Genomic DNA, 20,842 nt, shown 5'->3' with positions numbered 1-20,842 from the left:
ATAGTCCTGTGTTTCTAAAAGATGTGTGCTCTTTACAAGTTCTATCTATGCAAAATTACTTGGCTGAGCTATTGAGACAGTGCCTCTACATGTTGCATCTAATGCCATTTACATGGTGTAACATGCATGTGTTGTCTGTAGCAAGTAAAGGAAATTCTGGACAAGCTACGCAAGAATTGAACAATGAGATTTGTATGAACCTACAGTGACTCCTTTGAAGTTGTGGTTCATGTGTGTTTGCTTTCTTTCCATATACACCTATCCTCAAATTGCGCCAATTACTCCATTTGGCACGGCACAGACTTTACGACTTAGCTGCATCATGTGACTTTCATAAAATATGTCTCCCCTATACTAATCCTAAATTTTCAGTATACTTTTAGCTATTTAGTATACAGATATGTCCTTTCACACTGTGGCTGCAGCTTTGTCAAACAGCCGCAGCTTTCCTCACGTCAAGTTCTGTTCTGCTTAATCTGCTACCTTGTGAATGTGAAAGACCAATTCCTGTGCAGTTAAAGTCGCAGCACAGCGTCTCGGGTACATTTTCTGCAGCTTTTTACTGTATCTGCAGTGCCACGTTAGATGTAAAACCTAAAAGAAAAATACAGTATGCTACTGATCTGGGAGTGTTTCCGTCGGACCTTGGGCATCTCATGACGTATGGTGTAAAGATGCTCAGTGTATGAGGACACATATGTAAGACACAGATTTCAGGGAAACGTACAACATAATCTTGAAACATAATTGCGTCTTAATTCGCCAACGGTATACTGAGTCACAAATAGCGCACTAAGGGCCTAATTCAGAGTTGATCGCAGCAGCAAATTTGCTAGCAGTTTGGCAAAACCATGTTGCACTGCAGGAGAGGCAGATATAACATTTGTAGAGAGAGTTAGATTTGGGTGGGTTATATTGTTTCTGTGCAGGGTAAATACTGGCTGCTTTATTTTTACACTGCAATTTAGATTTCAGTTTGAATACACCCCACCCAAATCTAACACTCTCTGCACATGTTATACCTGCCTCCCCTGCAGTGCACATGGTTTTGCCCAACTGCTAACAAATTTGCTGCTACGATCAGGTCTGAATTAGGCCCTAAGTACTATACTTACAGTGGCATTAGTGTTTTTGTTGCAAAGGCATTTGTAAAAGGTAGCCGATGGGTTACGCGATATGGTCATTAGGTCAACACCACTAGGTTGACCGTCATTAGGTCAACCACTATTGGTCAACATGCATTAGGTCGACATGGTATTAGGTTGACAGTTCAAAAGGTCGGCATGAGTGTTTAACTTTTTTTTTCTTTCAATTTTCGAACTTTTTCATACTTTACGATCCAAATGGACTACAATTGGGAACGGTAACCTGTGCCGAGCGAAGTGGTAGCACTTTGCCTGAAGCATGGCGAGCCATGCAAGTGGACACGGTGCACTAATTAGGGTTCCCCCGTCACTTTACGAAAAAAACGACACCCAAAAAAGTTAAAACAAAAACTCATGTTGACCTTTTGACCTGTCGACCTAGCACATGTCGACCTTATGACCATGCCAACCTAGTGACCCTGTCGACCTAATGCATGTCGACCAGTAGTGGTCGACCTAATGACTGTCAACCCAACGACCTATACCCAGCAATGCACTATGCCACACATCATTATGCTTAATCTGCTACTATGTACCAATTCCTTTGCAACAATAAATACTAAGACACAATTAGCAACTTAGGGGCTGTATCAGAGGTGGATGCTACTAGCACAGCCACTGCATATTTGAGAAGTTATACAAAAGCCACAGGAGACATCTTAAGTAAAAGACGCCCATTGGTGGCTTCTGTGATCCGCTGCTACATCCTAAGACACAACATCGGATCTACTGCGCAAAGATCAGTCATCTGAGTAACCCTCCTGCTACTCAGGATGTCCTGCACAATCACGCTTCTAGTACCACTGACTTCAGCGCGCCCAGAAAACAGGGACAACATGCTCCCATTTTCTGGAATGCTGACTCAAATGCCAGCAGCTTGTGCATCATGATTCAGGTTTGGGGCACTGCGGGTGACGTTGTAGGACCAGATTGACACATGCACAGTGCACCTCCTCCACATGCGCAGATTATTAAACATCGGTGATGTACGTAAATTTCATATTTACGTAAATCTCTCAATCAAGACCTCACTGCACGATTAGCGAATTGAGACACAAAATTCAGGTAAAAGTAGTCGAGCACAGGAATTGTCACCCATCTCGCACCATAGGGTTCAAAAGTAATAGGTGTATCGGGACACCTCTGTGCCATTATTTTCTGTTGCTCACAGCCATTTTCTAGAAGATCATTTCTACGTCCCATGTTGTACCTTAAAAATGGGCTTTGTATAGTCTCGTCCATGTTCACAACCAGTGCTGACTTTGTAGTATTCCATTATAGCTCAAACATACTTTCACATTTGCATCAGGATTTTCTGCAGTTCTACTATGCAAAGATGCATTTAACCATAAATAATTCTCTTGTCACTTTCAAAAAAAGTTTTTATGATACCGATACCTTAAAAAATGCAACACAAATATGAACGATCTATGAAAAGCTGCTTCATAGGCATTACAAAGGTGTGTAGAATAAGTCATAGGAAGACTGTAATCGCATAGATCTCTCAAAGTAGATGCTATTTAATGTCACTTACTCACAAGAAGCAAAGATCTCGGTGATAAATGATTGTGGTGTCATAATACATTTAGTGTTGCAGCATTGTTCGTTTTGATCCTGAAAGAATATTTCACCATAATGGGGGCTTTTCACCTTGTGACCCATTGAACTACATCAGTGTTAGAGGACCTGAGAGCTCACTCTCTTCTTCCATTTTACTGCATTAGATGAGACCACTAAGAGCATTTTGTTCTCATTGAAAGGGACTATAAAACCTAGCTAATAAAAAGTATATGGTGCAGATGTTCCTATCACTTGCAGTAAAATGACACATGGTATTTCTCTTTTTCTAGTAATAGATATGTATATTTTTGTCTGGGGACTCTATGAACCTGCTGATTCCAAGTTGAAGAAATTGAAGTACCATTTTGGGACGTTTATGATTCTATTGTATATTTTACATTCCCTGCCATCACGAGAGTACTATCACCCTTGGGCAAAATTGCTTACTCCCTCGACTCCACAGTGTCTTGGACATGATGTAGAATTTGCGCGACAACTACACTCAGGCCATAACGGTCCAGTGTCCAGCTCCCAAACATTTACCGCATCTCAGTGTTAGGTCTGTGCACTCCACTCTTCAGTTGTATGTATGTAGCTCCCACCCATTCATTTGCCCCCGCAATGTCCCGCACTTTGTTCCTGCTGCCACACTTGACTTTCCCTATGCGTCATTTGTCCCTTTCTCCTCCACTCCATTGTAATTTCCCTCCACCCGCCATTGTAATTTATTAAAGTGAAGTGCAATATTCAGGATTTTTGGGTAGAACTGCGATAGAGGCCTTCCTGCTGCTGCGTGAAGATACTGCTGCAGGGGAACAGATGACCTCTAAATGATAATATATACTAAATATTTAGAATGGTAGGTGGTGCATGTCTACCAGTGATTCTACATACAGGGCACTAAAGTTCAGTAACTACCGTTCAGTGTACATATATTCAGTTTGATGTAAATATCTATGTTTTCTTTAGATTTTTCCTTTATAGCTTGTGATTTTTATTGTAGAAACAGATCTCTAAGAGTATTTCCTTTAACTAAATGTTGCGTTATAAGTTTGCAGTCAATTGAATTGTGCAGTGAGATGTGGAAGTGCAGAGAGACGGCTGTCAAAATCTCTCCCTCTCCTAGTGCCGGGTCTGCTTCCTCAGCAGCTCACCTAATTGTCAGGGATTTCTGGAGAGGCAGCAGCCCTGCAGCATGCTGTAATGGTCCATCAGACTGGCACCTGTGTATTTTGTGTAATCACTATCCGTCAGGCTTGACATTTCTCCACTCTCTTTTGATGGCATATGTGTGCTTTTAAAATGCATTGCATACTGTAAGTAGTGTATCTGGAACACCGGCTTAGCAAGAGTGGGAGAAACCTTCTCCTCAGCTCATTTCCTAAGTCACACAAATACTTGACGGGAAAACGTGCCCAAAGCTCCCACTCTGCACAGCATATCCGTCTTTAGAGGAACAAGAGATTTCTGAACAATAACAGATCTCTTCCCTTTTAGTCTTTAGAATCCTTTGGAGAACATCAAACAAGTTCCTTTAAATAAGTGACTTTCTGAAAATATCCTGTTAACAGGTCATTTATTGTAAGCATTCAGTTCTGTGGTTGCTACATTGTCTGAATAATTATAGACTGTATAGCTATCTGTTTAATTCCTCGTACAGTAAGCAATATAATGTTGGTTTGGCCCCTAACCTCCACTTAATTCTTGAGAACCAATGTCTTTGTTACTGAATTTTGATTCATTGCTGTATTTAGATTTTCTGGTATATGTGTAGAATTGCTTTATCCAGGCAAAGCTTAAGATTTTACATTGTTCAATGTTATGAGCCAAGTGTATACTAAATGTATAGTTTAAGTATTGGCCTTAGCTGGATCTAGCGTGGCCCAACACTGGGCGGTATCATATTAGGGGCGATGCGATTTTGATCAAAACAGCCGGATATCACGATTAATGATTGATGGTCGTTATCACTGTATCGAATTAGAAATTGTTTTGACCGGACGAAATTGAACCCGCGATCACACGAAAATACAGGGGATCAGGGATAATTTACTGATCCCATGTGTTCTCGTGGCTTTGGCGGGCCCTACAGTATGTTAATGCTCTCCATTTGGTTTTTACTAAATAATTGTTTTATCTTTTCTGGCTTCATTCAGTGTGCCTGTCATGTTTGCAGACATGTTTACTGTTGTTGTTTTATTTATTTATTGTGTTCATTTTAGCGCCCTGCATCTTTCACAACCCATGCAGTTCCTCTTTCCTTCCTGTGATGTTGCTCTCTGCTTTGGTGCTTCTAGTACACAGTGGTCTGTATCTCAGTGCTGAGAAATGAGCAAAAGTAATAACTGTATTATATACACGCATTGCTGAAAAGCAGAAAATAAAGTTAGGAATTGAAAGCAGTATTTCAGGAAGGCATGTAAAGTTAATAAAGGAGTCAAATTAAGGTAATAAAAACTTTGATAAACCATCTAACACCAATATGTTTACTTACGAAGCATATGGTTCTAAATTCCAGCGTTTCCTATTGTGTTTATATGTAACATTTTATATTCCTGGCACAAACATGATGGGAAGCACCGGGTTTTAGCACCTAACAAGCAAACGGTGTGTAACCTTACTGCAAAAAATGAAATAAAACTGCAGAATTAAATGCCACCTCCTCCTTTTACTGTGAATAGGGAACTTCATAAGCTGTATCACATTGCCTACTGTAATTGCAGAAATAAGCATGGGGCAACATTTATTATAACTTTGTTCTGTAAATGAATATCCATCAGAATGTGGCAGTCCCAATAGCTTTTTTTCTTTTCTCTTCTATAGAATTCAGGCAAAGACTCGAGAGCTTCGTGAAAGACAAGCCAGAGAAAAGGACTATGCCGAGATCCAAGAATATTCTAAGAATTACAGAGTCTCTGATGATCCCGCTTATTCTGTACACTATGACACAATTCCAAATAGCGGTACACTTAACTTGAACAGTAGACCCCAAAGTCCAAGAGATGGAAAGCAAATGGAAGCACTGTATGCCCAAGTAAAGAAACCGAGGAACTCCAAGCCTCCACCTGTAGACAGGTAGGCATGAGCCTAGCATCAATACGTCCTTTGTGATGAAGTCTTACTGCATAACACTTTCTATGTGGCTGTCTGTTACGGGTATATACAAATCTTTTGTAATGAATTAGTATTTATGCATACTTTTTTTTAATGGCTCTAAAATATTCTGACTTAATTTAAATAAAGTATTTTTATATATGAGAAATCTTTAAGTTTGTTGTCAGCAGTCTACTTTCACTAGAATTTAGTGTGCTTGAAGTGTGGCTTTTTTCCTTTATTGGAGCGTAATTAGGAAATGTGGCTAATTGTGAATCCCAGCAGATACAAATATCACCAATTATATTAGCCAGTGTGCACATTATTTCAGTGCAGGTTGTCTTGTGGAGTAGCTTACAGTGATTCAGCTGTATTTCTGTGTTCCGCAGCCCCCCAAACAGTTCCTGCTGCAAAAAAGGGGATTTTGCTGGTAGCACTTTTATTGCTGTTAGAAGATGCTCTTTGGGGTAATTCTCTTCAATATTCGTCTTTTGAGTTGACCCAATTAAGATTGTCTCAAATTTGTAATTATCCAATTTGGTTAATCAGCAGATACTGTATTTCATACAGGAATCTGGGTATCCTGCATAGCCAAACATGCCCTGGAAACCCCTCCGCAATTTGTTTGCTGGTAGCTGCTTTTAATTGGAAGTTGCAAAATGTTAAATTGACACCTAAGGTTAACCTAAAAGGCAACTTTTTCAAAGGCTTTTCTATGATGCTGAAAGTGTAGATGAGATTGGAAGCTGACTTTTTTTTCTTTTGTATTATTTTTAGCTGAATATGAAAATATGTTTCAGCTTTCTATTGCAGGGTGTAATGTTTTTATGGTCTGTTTGTAAGAGAGATACTGACAAGCTCATAGAAGTAATGTCATTATATGTATTAAAGTTTGCTCATTTGTAACCATAATCCTCCCCACCTGAAATATTAGAGACGCTAGAGGTGCAATTGCTTTCTGACACACCGTAATTACTACTTGAATGCGTGCAGGCGTATAAAATGCTGTGTGACACACTGTATGATGTATACAGTTTGCTCAAACCGCTGGAAACCATGACTGGCTTTGGTAGAATGCTGAACCAATGTTAAATGAGGATACAGCCTATACAGTGATGAGGACCAGTGACAACCCTGAGGCATAAGTCCACAACATAGCTGCCCCTCGCAGTGTGTGGACGGCCCTGCGTGCTTTCCTGCTTATATCTGGATTAGCTTTAGTTAAAAAAAAAAAATTGTCTCCATCTTCTCGTCTAATTGTGTTTCTTTACCATCAAGCTGTCCATTCTACTGTTACAGTAGCAGGTGCTTTTACTGTAATTGCATTAGCAGATCATGGGAAATGTATGTTCTGGTACATACAGTAATCCTAGTCTTTAAATTCACAGACGACTACGAGAACTGGATAAATAGCTTTGTTTCCAATGGAAATACATTTTTAAGAAAATGCTAATTATGAAAACTGTTGTTTTTTCTCTCTTGTCTTGTACAGTATTTTGATTTACGTATTTATGTTTTCCGTGCATTGTCCTGGGCAATGCTTAGACCAGTGGTACTCAAACTCTGTTCTCCCCCAAACAGTTAAAATTTTGCAGGTAGACGTTAACTGTGTGGGATCCTGAGGACCAAGTTTGACGACCCATGGCTTAGACCAGTGATTTTCAACCTTTTTCAACTCGCGGCACACCGGCAAGACTTTAAAATTGCCAAGGCACACCATCAGTGCCACACGGGGGGAAAAAAACATTGGCCCCCATAGTAATTAAACAGACACACTGGCCACCACAGTAGCACAAACACATTGGCCCCCAAAGTAATACAAATACATTGGGTACTGAGGTAATAAAAAAAAAAATGCTTCCACCCCCACAGATTTATAATAATGGGATGCAGTTAAAATACCGGCTGTCGGGATTCCGGCATTCAGGAGACCGAAGCCGGAATACCGACAGCCAGTGAAAGTGGAAAAAGTGGAATCCCGACCTCTTCAGGGTATTCCCACTCGGGTTGGTGGGTCCACGCCATAAACTGAGTGGGAATATAACCTGTGGTGAGCTAAGCAAGCCACCGGGCTTGAAGTGTGGTGAGCGCAGCGAGCCCGCGAGGGTACTCACTGCTGGGATTCCAACAGACGGGAAGCCGCTGTCGGTATACTTACAGCCAGCATCCCGTTTGTCGATAAAACATAAAACATATCAATTTTATAATAATGGTACACACTTCTCCCCCAGTAATTCCACATGCTGCTCCACATAGTAATTCCACTCCCTGCCCCCATAATAATTCCACTCCCTGCCCCATAATAATTGCACTCCCTGCCCCATAATAATTCCACTCCCTGCCCCATAATAATTCCACTCCCTGCCCCATAATAATTCCACTCACTGCCCCCATAATAATTCCACTCACTGCCTGTCCGCGCCCCCCGTATTTTCTGACATTGTACTTGCATCCAAACACCTACAGTAATTCCACACACAAATTCATGTTTGTTTGTTTTTAAATATATACTGTATACCTGCAACTACGATGAGCGCTGAGAAGGCAGCACGGATTGACGAGCAGCACTGACCAGTAGGCGGGCGGGCACTCCAGGAAGGAATGCGACGTGGCCTGCGTGATCTATGAGTCACAATAGGTCACAGGCCGCTCGCGGAAGTGCACAGCGCTGGCTGCGCTGCCTGAGCCGGCTATTGATTGCGGCGGGTGGCGGGCGGCTGGCTGGTCTCTCTGGCTAGTGGCAGCGGATCTCCCTGGCGGGCGGCGGCACACCTAGAGACCGCTCACGGCACACTAGTGTGCCGCGGCACAGCGGTTGAAAATAGCTGGCTTAGACGATAGGTTCTCCAACTCTGTCCTCAGGACCCCAAAATAATGCATGTTTTCCAGGTCTCCTCACAGACCTGGAATTAGCTCCACCTCTGGACCTTTTCAAATGTATTAGTGAGTAATGGATACCGTACACCTCTACAACTGCTAGGTGATGTGGAAAACATGAGCAATTTGGGTTCCTGAGGATGGAGTTTGAGAAATATTATTCAATTAAATAGCTTTTTTCTTGCGCTGAAAAATCAGGATTTACACGCGCAAACCCAGTGATTCCACGTAAACTGCAGAATCAGTGTGTTGAGGGTTTTTTTTACGTGGACTTTACAGAGCTGCAAGGTTCAGACGGTCTGTGGGGCTCACGCGCAGGACTCTGGAGACTCCCGCGCGGGTAAACCCCACTAATTGAATAGGTCCAGTGCCAGCAATTGGCCGCGGGGGTAAACCCCGCCACTAACTGAATTCCCCCCTTAAACATTGGACTCTGGTAAATGGAGTAAAGTTCTTTATCAAGACATACACAGTTACTGTTTTCTGTAATTGGTAGTATATGCCTTGCATGTCTGATTAAGCACCCTGTGTGGTTAGTTCAGTCTGGGATAGGAAGTAGTATTTATTACATACTCTTTGTACATCTTAAGGCCCATACACACTGGGCGATTCTGAGCTGAAAGCAGCTCACTTTTGGTGTGTTGAGCTACTTTCAGCTCAAAATCGCCCAGTGTGTATGCCCCAGCGGTGAGCGCTGATGCGCGCTCCCGCTTCATCACCGGAGGCCACCGTTCATCTACTGGTATTACAGGTAGATGAACGGCTGGGTGAGCAGCTTTCCATAGCGTTCTGCTATGGAAAGCCGCTCAAAAAGCCGCTCACCCCCTCTGACATCGCTGTGCAGGGGATAAAAGCCCTCAGTGTGTATGCACTGAGCGCTTTTCAGCCCAGCGATGTCAGCGTTCATCGCTGTGCATACACGCTTAAGTGCAGATTATTCAGGGATTCCCATTCCCCTTCAGATGACTCTGCTATAGCTTGATCCTCTGTGTGCGCATCCCAGACAGGCAATTATTGCTTCTCAAGGTGGTACTTTCTTATGATTATTGCATTCTGGAAGTACGCATATCATAGTTACAGATGTCATGCACTATCTATATCTATCTATATATAATATATATATATAATATATAAACAGAATGAATGCACACAGCTCCTTCCACCACCACAGCCCTTTCCCTGTCACAATGATGCACTGGAGCCTTGTGAGACATCGTGTTCTGCCTCCATTCAATCACTGGGCACCTAGAGTGCATTGTCCTACAAGTATAATTTCACTGAAATTGTCCACAGCTACAGCAAATCTAAATAGCTTGGAAATAGTAGGCTAGCCACCCATAGCTTTCTGCAGAGGCTTTAATGGAAACATAAATATAATAATCATGCAATGGGGTTTTCTGTAAGCATTTTACCACAGTTGGAAAATGCACATTTTGAAACTTAAGACCTTTTTGTGAACTGTATGTGTGTGTTTTTTTGTTTTTTTTTATAAAGTTTAAGTGCTGTTCAGGCATATCAAGGGGATATTGTCAAGAAGCAAGAAATAGGCTGCTTGTTAGTATGCCAGTTTTATTTCTAGTTGTTTTAATTTTGCTTTAGAAGTTTTTCATTTAAAAATTCCCCCTTTTGTGTATGAGTGGGGTGTGTAGAAACTTAAATCTAAATTGCAGTTTAAAAATAAAGCAGCCAGTATTAACCCACCCAAATCAAAATCTCTCTGTACATGTTACATATGCCCCACCTGCAGTGCAACATGGTTTTGCCCATTAGTGTGCTTTTATGGGTGTTTTTTTGTCTTTACAGTAATATGTGATGATTGTTGCTGACTAGTTTAGATAAAGTGATCTCTCATTGCAGTAGGAGAATTTGGGAGATGTTCTTATATTTCTTTATGGCAAAAATATCTCAAGGGTGCAGTTGTACTGGAAGAGTTCCATCATACCCTGAACTCTCTGTACAAGTATGTTTCCTATGTGATGAAGCAAGGCTGAATCCTGCAAAAAAAAAAAAAAAAAATACTTTTTATGCTCTTGGAAACTGCAAAATGCTTGGAACGAACTGTCCTCTACTACATTATTGACAATAATGAATAATCTTTAAGTGTTGGAGTACATTTCACTGGAATTCAGGTTTTACCAAAGAAATAAATTTATTGCCTCCATCAATACTTGAATCCTTCCGTTATACCTGTGCCCATGAGAGATTTCCACTATTATGATACATATTCAGGGTTTCTAGATCTCAAAAAAGACAGCAAATTCCCATCGTTCAAAGGAGTGTTACGTGACTTACATGTTATTAAATGATATTCCTTTACTAATATTTTGTATTGCAGGTATAGGTATTTGTGAAGAGGGTCATGCTATTGATATAAATAGCAACCTATGAATCACCAACTTTTCTCTTGCGTCCTAGAGGATGCTGGGGACTCCGTAAGGACCATGGGGTATAGGCGGGTTCCGCAGGAGAAATGGGCACTCTAAGACTTTAGATGGGTGTGCACTGGCTCCTCCCTCTATGCCCCTCCTCCAGACCTCAGTTAGATCCTGTGCCCAGAGGAGACTGGGTGCACTGCAGGGGACCTCTACTGAGTTTCTCTGTAAAAGACTTTTGTTAGGTTTTTTATTTTCAGGGAGCACTGCTGGCAGCAGGCTCCCTGCATCGTGGGACTGAGGAGAGAGAAGCAGACCTACTTAAATGATAGGCTCTGCTTCTTAGGCTACTGGACACCATTAGCTCCAGAGGGTCGGAACGCAGGTCTCACCCTCGCCGTTCGTCCCGGAGCCGCGCCGCCGTCCTCCTCACAGAGCCGGAAGATAGAAGCTGGGTGAGTATGAGAAGAAAGAAGACTTCAAAGGCGGCAGAAGACTTCAGATCTTCAATGAGGTACCGTGCAGCGGTAACGCTGCGCACCATTGCTCCCGCATTTACACACACACTGGTGGCACTGTATGGGTGCAGGGCGCAGGGGGGGGGTGCCCTGGGCAGCAATTATAAAACCTCTAGGGACACTGGCATAGATATATACTGCGGAGGCTGTATATTGCAAAAACCCCCGCCAGTATAAGAATCTGAGCTGGGCCGAAGCCTGACTTTGAGGGGGCTGAGCTTGATCCCTCAGCACTAACCAGCACCATTTTCTCCACAGCACGCTGCAGAGAAGCTGGCTCCCCGGGCTCTCCCCTGCTGAACACATGTACAGAGGGCAAAAAAGAGGGGGGGGCACATTTATTTGGCGCAGTGAGTATATTTATATAAAAGCGCTGTAATGACTGGGATTTTATTCCAGTGTCCGGTGGCGCTGGGTGTGTGCTGGCATACTCTCTCTCTCTGTCTCTCCAAAGGGCCTTATTGGGGGACTGTCTTCATATATATATATATATATATATATATATATGTATATATCCCTGAGTGTGTGGGGATGTCAGTACGTGTGTGTCGACATGTCTGACGCGGAAGGCTCATCTAAGGAAGAGGTAGAGCAGATGATTGTGGTGTCTCCGTCGGCGACGCCGACACCTGATTAGTTGGATATGTGGAATGTTTTAAATGCAAATGTGTCTTTATTACACAGGAGAATAGACAAAGCAGAGTCCAGAGAAAAAACAGGAAGTCAATTCATGGCTTTGGCTGTATCACAGGGCCCTCAAGGGTCTCAGAAACGTCCCCTGTCCCAAGTAGCAGACACTGATACCGACACGGATTCTGACTCCAGTGTCGACTACGATGATGCGAGGTTACACCCAAGGGTGGCCAAAAGTATTCATTATATGATTATTGCAATAAAAGATGTTTTGCATATCACAGATGACCCCTCTGTCCCTGACACGAGGGTATGCATGTTTAAGGAAAAGAAGTCTAAGGTAACCTTTCCCCCATCTCATGAGCTGAACGCGTTATTTGAAAAGGCTTGGGAAACTCCAGACAAGAAACTGCAAATTCCCAAGAGAATTCTTATGGCGTATCCTTTCCCTGCACAGGACAGGTTACTGTGGGAATCACCGCCCAGGGTGGACAAGGCTGTGACGCGCTTGTCCAAAAAGGTGGCGCTACCGTCTCCAGACACGGCAGCCCTCAAGGATCCTGCTGATCGCAGACAGGAAACTACCTTAAAATCAATTTATGCACATACGCAGCTATTTTCAACCGCTGTGCCGCGGCACACTAGTGTGCCGTGAGCGGTCTCTAGGTGTGCCGCCGCCCGCCAGGGAGATCCGCTGCCACTAGCCAGAGAGACCAGCCAGCCGCCCGCCACCCGCCGCAATCAATAGCCGGCTCAGGCAGCGCAGCCAGCGCTGTGCACTTCCGCGAGCGGCCTGTGACCTATTGTGACTCATAGATCACGCAGGCCACGTCGCATTCCTTCCTGGAGTGCCCGCCCGCCTACTGGTCAGTGCTGCTCGTCAATCCGTGCTGCCTTCTCAGCGCTCATCGTAGTTGCAGGTATACAGTATATATTTAAAAACAAACAAACATGAATTTGTGTGTGGAATTACTGTAGGTGTTTGGATGCAAGTACAATGTCAGAAAATACGGGGGGCGCGGACAGGCAGTGAGTGGAATTATTATGGGGGCAGTGAGTGGAATTATTATGGGGCAGGGAGTGGAATTATTATGGGGCAGGGAGTGGAATTATTATGGGGCAGGGAGTGCAATTATTATGGGGCAGGGAGTGGAATTATTATGGGGGCAGGGAGTGGAATTACTATGTGGAGCAGCATGTGGAATTACTGGGGGAGAAGTGTGTACCATTATTATAAAATTGATATGTTTTATGTTTTATCGACAAACGGGATGCTGGCTGTAAGTATACCGACAGCGGCTTCCCGTCTGTTGGAATCCCAGCAGTGAGTACCCTCGCGGGCTCGCTGCGCTCACCACACTTCAAGCCCGGTGGCTTGCTTAGCTCACCACAGGTTATATTCCCACTCAGTTTATGGCGTGGACCCACCAACCCGAGTGGGAATACCCTGAAGAGGTCGGGATTCCACTTTTTCCACTTTCACTGGCTGTCGGTATTCCGGCTTCGGTCTCCTGAATGCCGGAATCCCGACAGCCGGTATTTTAACTGCATCCCATTATTATAAATCTGTGGGGGTGGAAGCATTTTTTTTTTTATTACCGCAGTACCCAATGTATTTGTATTACTTTGGGGGCCAATGTGTTTGTGCTACTGTGGTGGCCAGTGTGTCTGTTTAATTACTATGGGGGCCAATGTTTTTTCCCCCCGTGTGGCACTGATGGTGTGCCTTGGCAATTTTAAAGTCTTGCCGGTGTGCCGCGAGTTGAAAAAGGTTGAAAATCACTGCACATACGGGTGCCTTGCTCAGACCGGCAATAGCGTCGGCTTGGGTATGTAGCGCAGTAGCTGCATGGGCAGATAACTTGTCATCTGACATTGATACCCTAGATAGGGATAGCATTTTATTGACCTTGGGTCACATTAAAGACGCAGCCTTATATATGAGAGACATTGGGCTGTTAGGTTCAAGAGCCAACGCCATGGCAATTTCTGCTAGGCGAGCCCTGTGGACGCGCCAATGGACGGGTGATGCCGACTCAAAGAGACATATGGAAGTTTTGCCTTACAAGGGTGAGGTTTTATTTGGGGAGGGTCTCGCGGACCTGGTTTCCACAGCTACCGCGGGTAAATCTACTTTTTTACCTTATGTTCCCCCACAGCAAAAGAAAACTCCACAATATCAGATGCAGTCCTTTCGGTCGCATAAGTCCAGAAGAGTTCGGGGCTCTTCCTTCCTTGCCAGAGGTAAAGGTAGAGGGAAAAGAATGCCTGCTACGGCTAGTTCCCAGGAGCAGAAGTCCTCCCCGGCTTCTACTAAATCCACCGCATGACGCTGGGGCTCCGCTGAGGGAGTCCGCGCCGGTGGGGGCACGTCTTCGGCTCTTCAGCCAGGTCTGGGTTCAGTCAGACATGGATCCTTGGGCGATGGAGATTGCATCCCAAGGCTGCAAGCTGGAATTCGAAGAGGTGCCTCCTCGCCGATTTTTCATATCGGCTTTACCAGCTTCTCCCCCATAGAGGGAAATAGTTTAAGCTGCAATTCAAAACTGTGTCAACAGCAAGTGATTATCAAGGTTCCCCTAGTCCAACAGGGGAAAGGGTACTATTCAACTCTGTTTGTGGTCCCGAAACCGGATGGCTCAGTCAGACCCATTCTGAATCTAAAATCCCTAAACCTGTACTTGAAGAAGTTCAAATTCAAGATGGAATCGCTCCGGACAGTTATCTCCAGCCTGGAAGGGGGGGATTTTATGGTGTCTCTAGACATAAAGGATGCATACCTTCATGTCCCCATATATCCTCCTCATCAGGAGTACCTGAGATTCGCTGTACAGGACTGTCATTACCAGTTTCAGACGTTGCCGTTTGGGCTTTCCACGGCCCCGAGGAAATTCACCAAGGTAATGGCAGAAATGATGGTGCTCCTGCGCAGGCAGGGAGTCACAATTATCCCGTACTTGGACGATCTCCTGATAAAGGCGAAATCGAGAGGTCAGTTGCTGAAAAGCGTGTCACTCTCCCTGAGAGTGCTGCAGCAGCATGGCTGGATTCTAAATCTACCAAAGTCACAGTTGATTCCAATGACTCGACTATCTTTCTTAGGCATGATTCTGGACACGGAACAGAAGAGGGTTTTACTCCCAATGGAAAAAGCCCAGGAACTCCAGAACATGGTCAGGGACCTGCTAAAACCAAAAAGAGTGTCAGTCCATCAATGCACTCGAGTACTGGGGAAAATGGTGGCGACCTACGAGGCCATCCCCTTCGGCAGGTTCCATGCGAGGACGTTTCAGTGGGACCTTCTGGACAAGTGGTCGGGGTCCCATCTACAAATACATCAGAAAATAAGCCTGTCCCCTAGGGCCAGGGTGTCTCTCCTGTGGTGGCTGCAGAGTACTCACCTTCTCGAGGGTCGCAGGTTCGGCATTCAAGACTGGGTTCTGGTGACCACGGACGCGAGCCTCCGAGGATGGGGAGCAGTCACACAAGGAAGAAATTTTCAGGGACTATGCTCAAGCCAGGAGGCTTGTCTACACATCAACGTACTGGAATTGAGGGCCATATACAATGGCCTACGACAAGCGGTGAATCTTCTTCGCAGCCTACCGGTGCTGATTCAATCGGACAACGTCACAGCCATGGCTCATGTAAACCGCCAAGGCGGGACAAGGAGCAGAGTGGCAATGGCGGAAGCCACCAGGATTCTTCGCTGGGCGGAAAATCACGTAAGCGCTCTGTCAGCAGTCTTCATTCCGGGAGTGGACAACTGGGAAGCAGACTTCCTCAGCAGACACGATCTCCATCCAGGAGAGTGGGGACTTCATCAAGAAGTTTTTGCAGATATAACAAGTCGTTGGGGACTTCCTCAAATAGACGTGATGGTGTCACGCCTCAACAAGAAGCTTCGGAGATATTGTGCAAGGTCAAGGGACCCTCAGGCAGTAGCGGTAGACACCCTGGTGACACCATGGGTGTTTCGGTCGGTCTATGTGTTCCCTCCTCTTCCACTCATCTCAAAAATATTGAGAATCATAAGACGAAAAAGAGTGCAGACAATACTCATTGTACCAGATTGGCCTCGAAGGGCCTGGTGTTCAGATCTTCAGGACATGCTCACAGAAGATCCGTGGCCTCTTCCTCTCAGGGAGGACCTGTTGCAGCAGGGGCCCTGCGTGTTCCAAGACTTACCACGGTTACGTATGACGGCATGGCGGTTGAACACCGAATCCTAGCTGGGAAAGGTATTCCGGAGGAAGTCATCCCTACTCTGATAAAGGCTAGGAAGGAGGTGACGGCTAAACACTATCACCGTATTTGGAGGAAGTATGTATCTTGGTGTGAAGCCAAGAATGCTCCTACGGAAGATTTCCATCTGGGCCGTTTTCTCCACTTTTTACAAACAGGAGTGGATATGGGCCTAAAGTTAGGCTCCATTAAGGTACAGATTTCGGCCCTATCAATATTCTTTCAGAAGGAATTGGCTTCTCTCCCGGAAGTCCAAACTTTTGTGAAGGGAGTACTGCACATCCAGCCTCCTTTTGTGCCCCAAGTGGCACCATGGGACCTTAACGTGGTGTTACAGGTCCTAAAATCACACTGGTTTGAACCTCTTCAAACGGTTGAATTAAAATTTCTCACTTGGAAAGTGGTCATGTTGCTGGCCTTGGCATCTGCAAGGCGGGTGTCCGAATTGGCGGCTTTGTCTCGCAAGAGCCCTTATCTGATTTTCCATGTGGATCGAGCAGAGTTGAGAACTCGTCCTCAATTTCTGCCTAAGGTGGTTTCGTCATTTCATATGAACCAACCTATTGTGGTGCCTGTGGCTACGGGGGACTTAGAGGATTCCAAGTCCCTTGATGTAGTCAGGGCCTTAAAAATTTATGTAGCCAGGACGGCTCGAGTTCGGAAAACAGAGGCACTGTTTGTCCTGTATGCGGCCAACAAAGTTGGCGCTCCTGCTTCTAAACAGACTATTGCTCGCTGGATCTGTAACACGATCCAACAGGCTCATTCTACGGCTGGATTGCCGGTACCAAATTCGGTAAAGGCCCATTCCACTAGGAAGGTGGGCTCTTCTTGGGCGGCTGCCCGAGGTGTCTCTGCATTGCAACTTTGCCGAGCGGCTACTTGGTCGGGTTCAAACAGTTTTGCTAAATTCTACAAGTTTGATACCTTGGCTGAGGAGGACCTCATGTTTGCTCAATCGGTGATGCAGAGATGTCCGCACTCTCCCGCCTGGTCTGGAGCTTTGGTATAATCCCCATGGTCCTTACGGAGTCCCCAGCATCCTCTAGGACGTAAGAGAAAATAAGATTTTAAACCTACCGGTGAATCTTTTTCTCCTAGTCCGTAGAGGATGCTGGGCGCCCGTCCCAGTGCGGACTACATTCTGCAAGACTTGTATATAGTTATTGCTTACATAAGGGTTATGTTACAGTTTTGATCAGTCTCTGGCTGATGCTGTTTTGTTTCATACTGTTAACTGGTTCGTATGTTCCAAGTTGTACGGTGTGGATGGTGTGGGCTGGTATGTATCTTGCCCTTAGATTAACAAAAATCCATTCCTCGTACTGTCCGTCTCCTCTGGGCACAGTTCTCTAACTGAGGTCTGGAGGAGGGGCATAGAGCGAGAAGCCAGTGCACACCCATCTAAAGTCTTTAGAGTGCCCATGTCTCCTGCGGAGCCCGTCTATACCCCATGGTCCTTACGGAGTCCCCAGCATCCTCTACGGACTAGGAGAAAAAGATTTACTGGTAGGTTTAAAATCTTATTATATTGTCAGCTGTGATGGGAATATGACTGATATGCCGTATCACTAAGAGTGTAATTTCATTTGTGCACTTTAAAACAAGTTTAATAAACTAAAAGCATAAATATTTTAAAATCTAATGTTTGATTGGGTTCTGATCTAGAGACTGGGAAGGCCATATCTTGGGTAACATCAGATATATAAGCATAAGACATTTGTCAGATTTCTGGTTCCGTTTTCCACTAATATGTAGTTGAGATTATGTTATTAAGATTCTTAGCCCCTTTACATATAGAACATAGCAAATGTCCACAGTACAAAAGCCAATCATATCCAAATGCCTACTTGCGTAAAGAGAAGACCACTCTTCAGATCCATTCATCATACCTTAGCTGATGCATGCTGTAATTCTAGGAATGCCCATATAAATCTGTAATTCTTGTGATAGAGAAATGGATTATGTACAGCAGACAAGAACCTAGTTTTTATATCATCATTCCCCTCCTACTTCTGCATGAGAATTCACCAGCAGTGCAATCCAACTTTGTCTTCTTCATTTCCAAGAGGACAGGTGCACAGTTGGTAGGTATGTCTTCACTCTTTCCGGGCTTTATAATTGGAATCAGGAGTGCCAATTTATTAGCAATGCCTATTTCTCTTACGTCCTAGAGGATACTGGGGATCCATTTAGTACTGTGGGGTAGAGACTGGTCCACTAGGAGCCATGGGCACTTTAAGAATTTGATACTGTGGGCTGGTGCCTCCCTCTATGCCCCGCCTACCAGACTCAGTTTAGAAAATGTGCCCGGAGGAGTCTGTCATGCTTATAGAAGCTCTTGAAGAGTTTTCTGCATTTATTTTTCTGTTTGTTATTTTCAGGCAGGACTGGATGGCACCAGCCTGCCTGGTTCGTGGGACTTGGGGGGAAGGGTTAATGGTCCCAATCCCCGCTGACCAGACACTAGCTCCTGAGGGAACTATTCGCAAGCCCCACCATGGCGAGCGAACATTCCTGCAGCACGCCGCCACCCCTAATAGATCCAGAAGAAAGAAGAGTGGTGAGTACTAAGCCGGCGTCCCGGTTAGCGGGTCGCCGGCCATTATGGTGGCATGAGGGTACAGAGACGCACGGCTTCAAACCAGGGCGGATTGCTTCTCCAGACTCAGTACACAGCTGCGGCTCAGTACACTGTACACAGTACCCAGACTGGCAAACAAAGCCTTAAAATGGTTCTCTCTCCATTTTAAGCACAATTTACCTCAACCAGTATAAAAAAAGCAGGAAGACCGCGCGCCATTGAAGGGGCAGGGCTTCACTATGAGCGGATCCAGCAGCTCACCAGCGCCATTTTCCCTCTGCAGGGGTCATAGACGCTGACTGACAGGGACGCGCAGCTCCTCCGGTGTGACTCCAGATTACCTCAGCGGTACCAGGGGGTCATAGCAGGGGGGAGCGATCAACATTCTGGAACTCAGGGCTGTATACAACACCCTTCTGCAGGCCTCATATCTTCTTCAAGATTGGGCCATTCAGGTTCAGTCGGACAATGTGACGGCAATAACGTACATAAGCCGACAGGGAGGAACGAAAAGCAGAGCAGCAATGTCAGAGGTGTCAAGAATTCTCCTCTGGGCAGAAAAACACGCTGTGACGTTGTCGGCGGTCTTCATTCCGGGAGTAGACAACTAGGAAGCAGACTTCCTCAGCAGACACGACCTGCACCCGCGGGAGTGGGGCCTTTACCCGGAGGTGTTCAGGTGCGTGACACGACGATGGGGTTGTCCATAAATCGACATGATGGCCTCTTGTCTCAACAAGAAGCTTAATCGATATTTTTTCCAGGTTGAGAGAGCCACAGACAGTGGACGCTCTGACAACTCAATGAGCCTATCAGATGGTGTATGTGTTACCTCCACTTCCGATGATCCCAAGAATTCTCAAAAGAATAAAAAGGGAAAAAGTTCAAGCAATTCTCATTTCTCCGGACTGGGCAAGAAGGGCCTGGTATGCAAACCTTCTGGGGATGCTCCTGGAAGATCCGCGGCCTCTACCTCTTCGTGAGGATCTCCTGTAACAGGGGCAGTTCGTCTATCAAGACTTAACATGACTACGTTTGACGGCATGGAATTTGAACGGCTAATTCTAGCCAGGAGAGGGATTCCTGACAAGGTCAGTCTAAACATTACAACCGTATTTGGAAGAAATAAGTCTCTTGGTGTGAGAGCAGAAAATATTCTGAGGTGGAATTTCATCTGGGACGTTTCCTGCTTTTTCTGCAGTCAGGTGTGGATGTGGGCCTATGTCTAGGCCAGGCCTGGCCAACCAGTGGCTCTCCAGATGTTGTGAAACTACACATCACAGCATGCCTTGCCACAGTTTTAGCATTCCCTAATAGCAAAACTGTGGCAAAGCATGATGGGACTTGTAGTTTTACAACAGCTGGAGAGCCACAGGTTGGCCAGGCCTGGTCTAGGCTCTATAAAAGTCCAGATTTCGACCTTGTCCATTTTTTTTCAGAAACACTTGGCATCTCTTCCTGAGGTCCAGATGTTCTTGAAAGGGGTTCTGCACATCCAGCCTCCCACGGCACCTTGGGATCTCAATTTGGTGCTGCAGTTCCTCCAATCAGACTGGTTTGAACCGTTACAGAAGGTAGACGTAAAATATCTTTTGCGGAAAACCATCACACTGTTGGCCTTTGCTTCTGCAAGACGTGTGTCAGAGCTGGGGGCATTGTCTTACAAGAGCCCCTATTTAATCTTCCATGAGGTTAGAGCTAAACTCTGGACCCGTCAGCAATTTCTTCCTAAGGTGGTGACGACGTTTCACATCAACCAACCAATTGTGGTTCCTCTGTTACTTCAAAGTCCTTGGATGTTGAGAGGGCTTTGAA

The 20,842-nt window shown here is 45.0% G+C and overlaps 1 protein-coding gene across 17 annotated transcripts in view; it reads left to right on the top strand.

Moving 5' to 3' along the window:
* Window positions 1-20,842, top strand: part of PARD3 (par-3 family cell polarity regulator) — a 919,963-nt gene that overhangs the window by 710,532 nt on the left and 188,589 nt on the right. For 16 of the 17 annotated variants that reach the window (XM_063922114.1, XM_063922110.1, XM_063922109.1 and 13 more), the window contains one exon: window positions 5,529-5,780. In XM_063922114.1, the coding sequence (XP_063778184.1) occupies window positions 5,529-5,780 (252 nt within the window). Of the gene's footprint in view, window positions 1-5,528; window positions 5,968-20,842 lie in introns of those variants that run through there. The other variant, XM_063922122.1, reaches the window with a different exon arrangement.

Source organism: Pseudophryne corroboree, chromosome 5 (genome assembly GCF_028390025.1).
Source record: "Pseudophryne corroboree isolate aPseCor3 chromosome 5, aPseCor3.hap2, whole genome shotgun sequence".
NCBI lineage: Eukaryota > Metazoa > Chordata > Amphibia > Anura > Myobatrachidae > Pseudophryne > Pseudophryne corroboree.
Note: the sequence above shows the minus strand (reverse complement) of the source record. Positions and strands in the feature narration are given on the sequence as shown.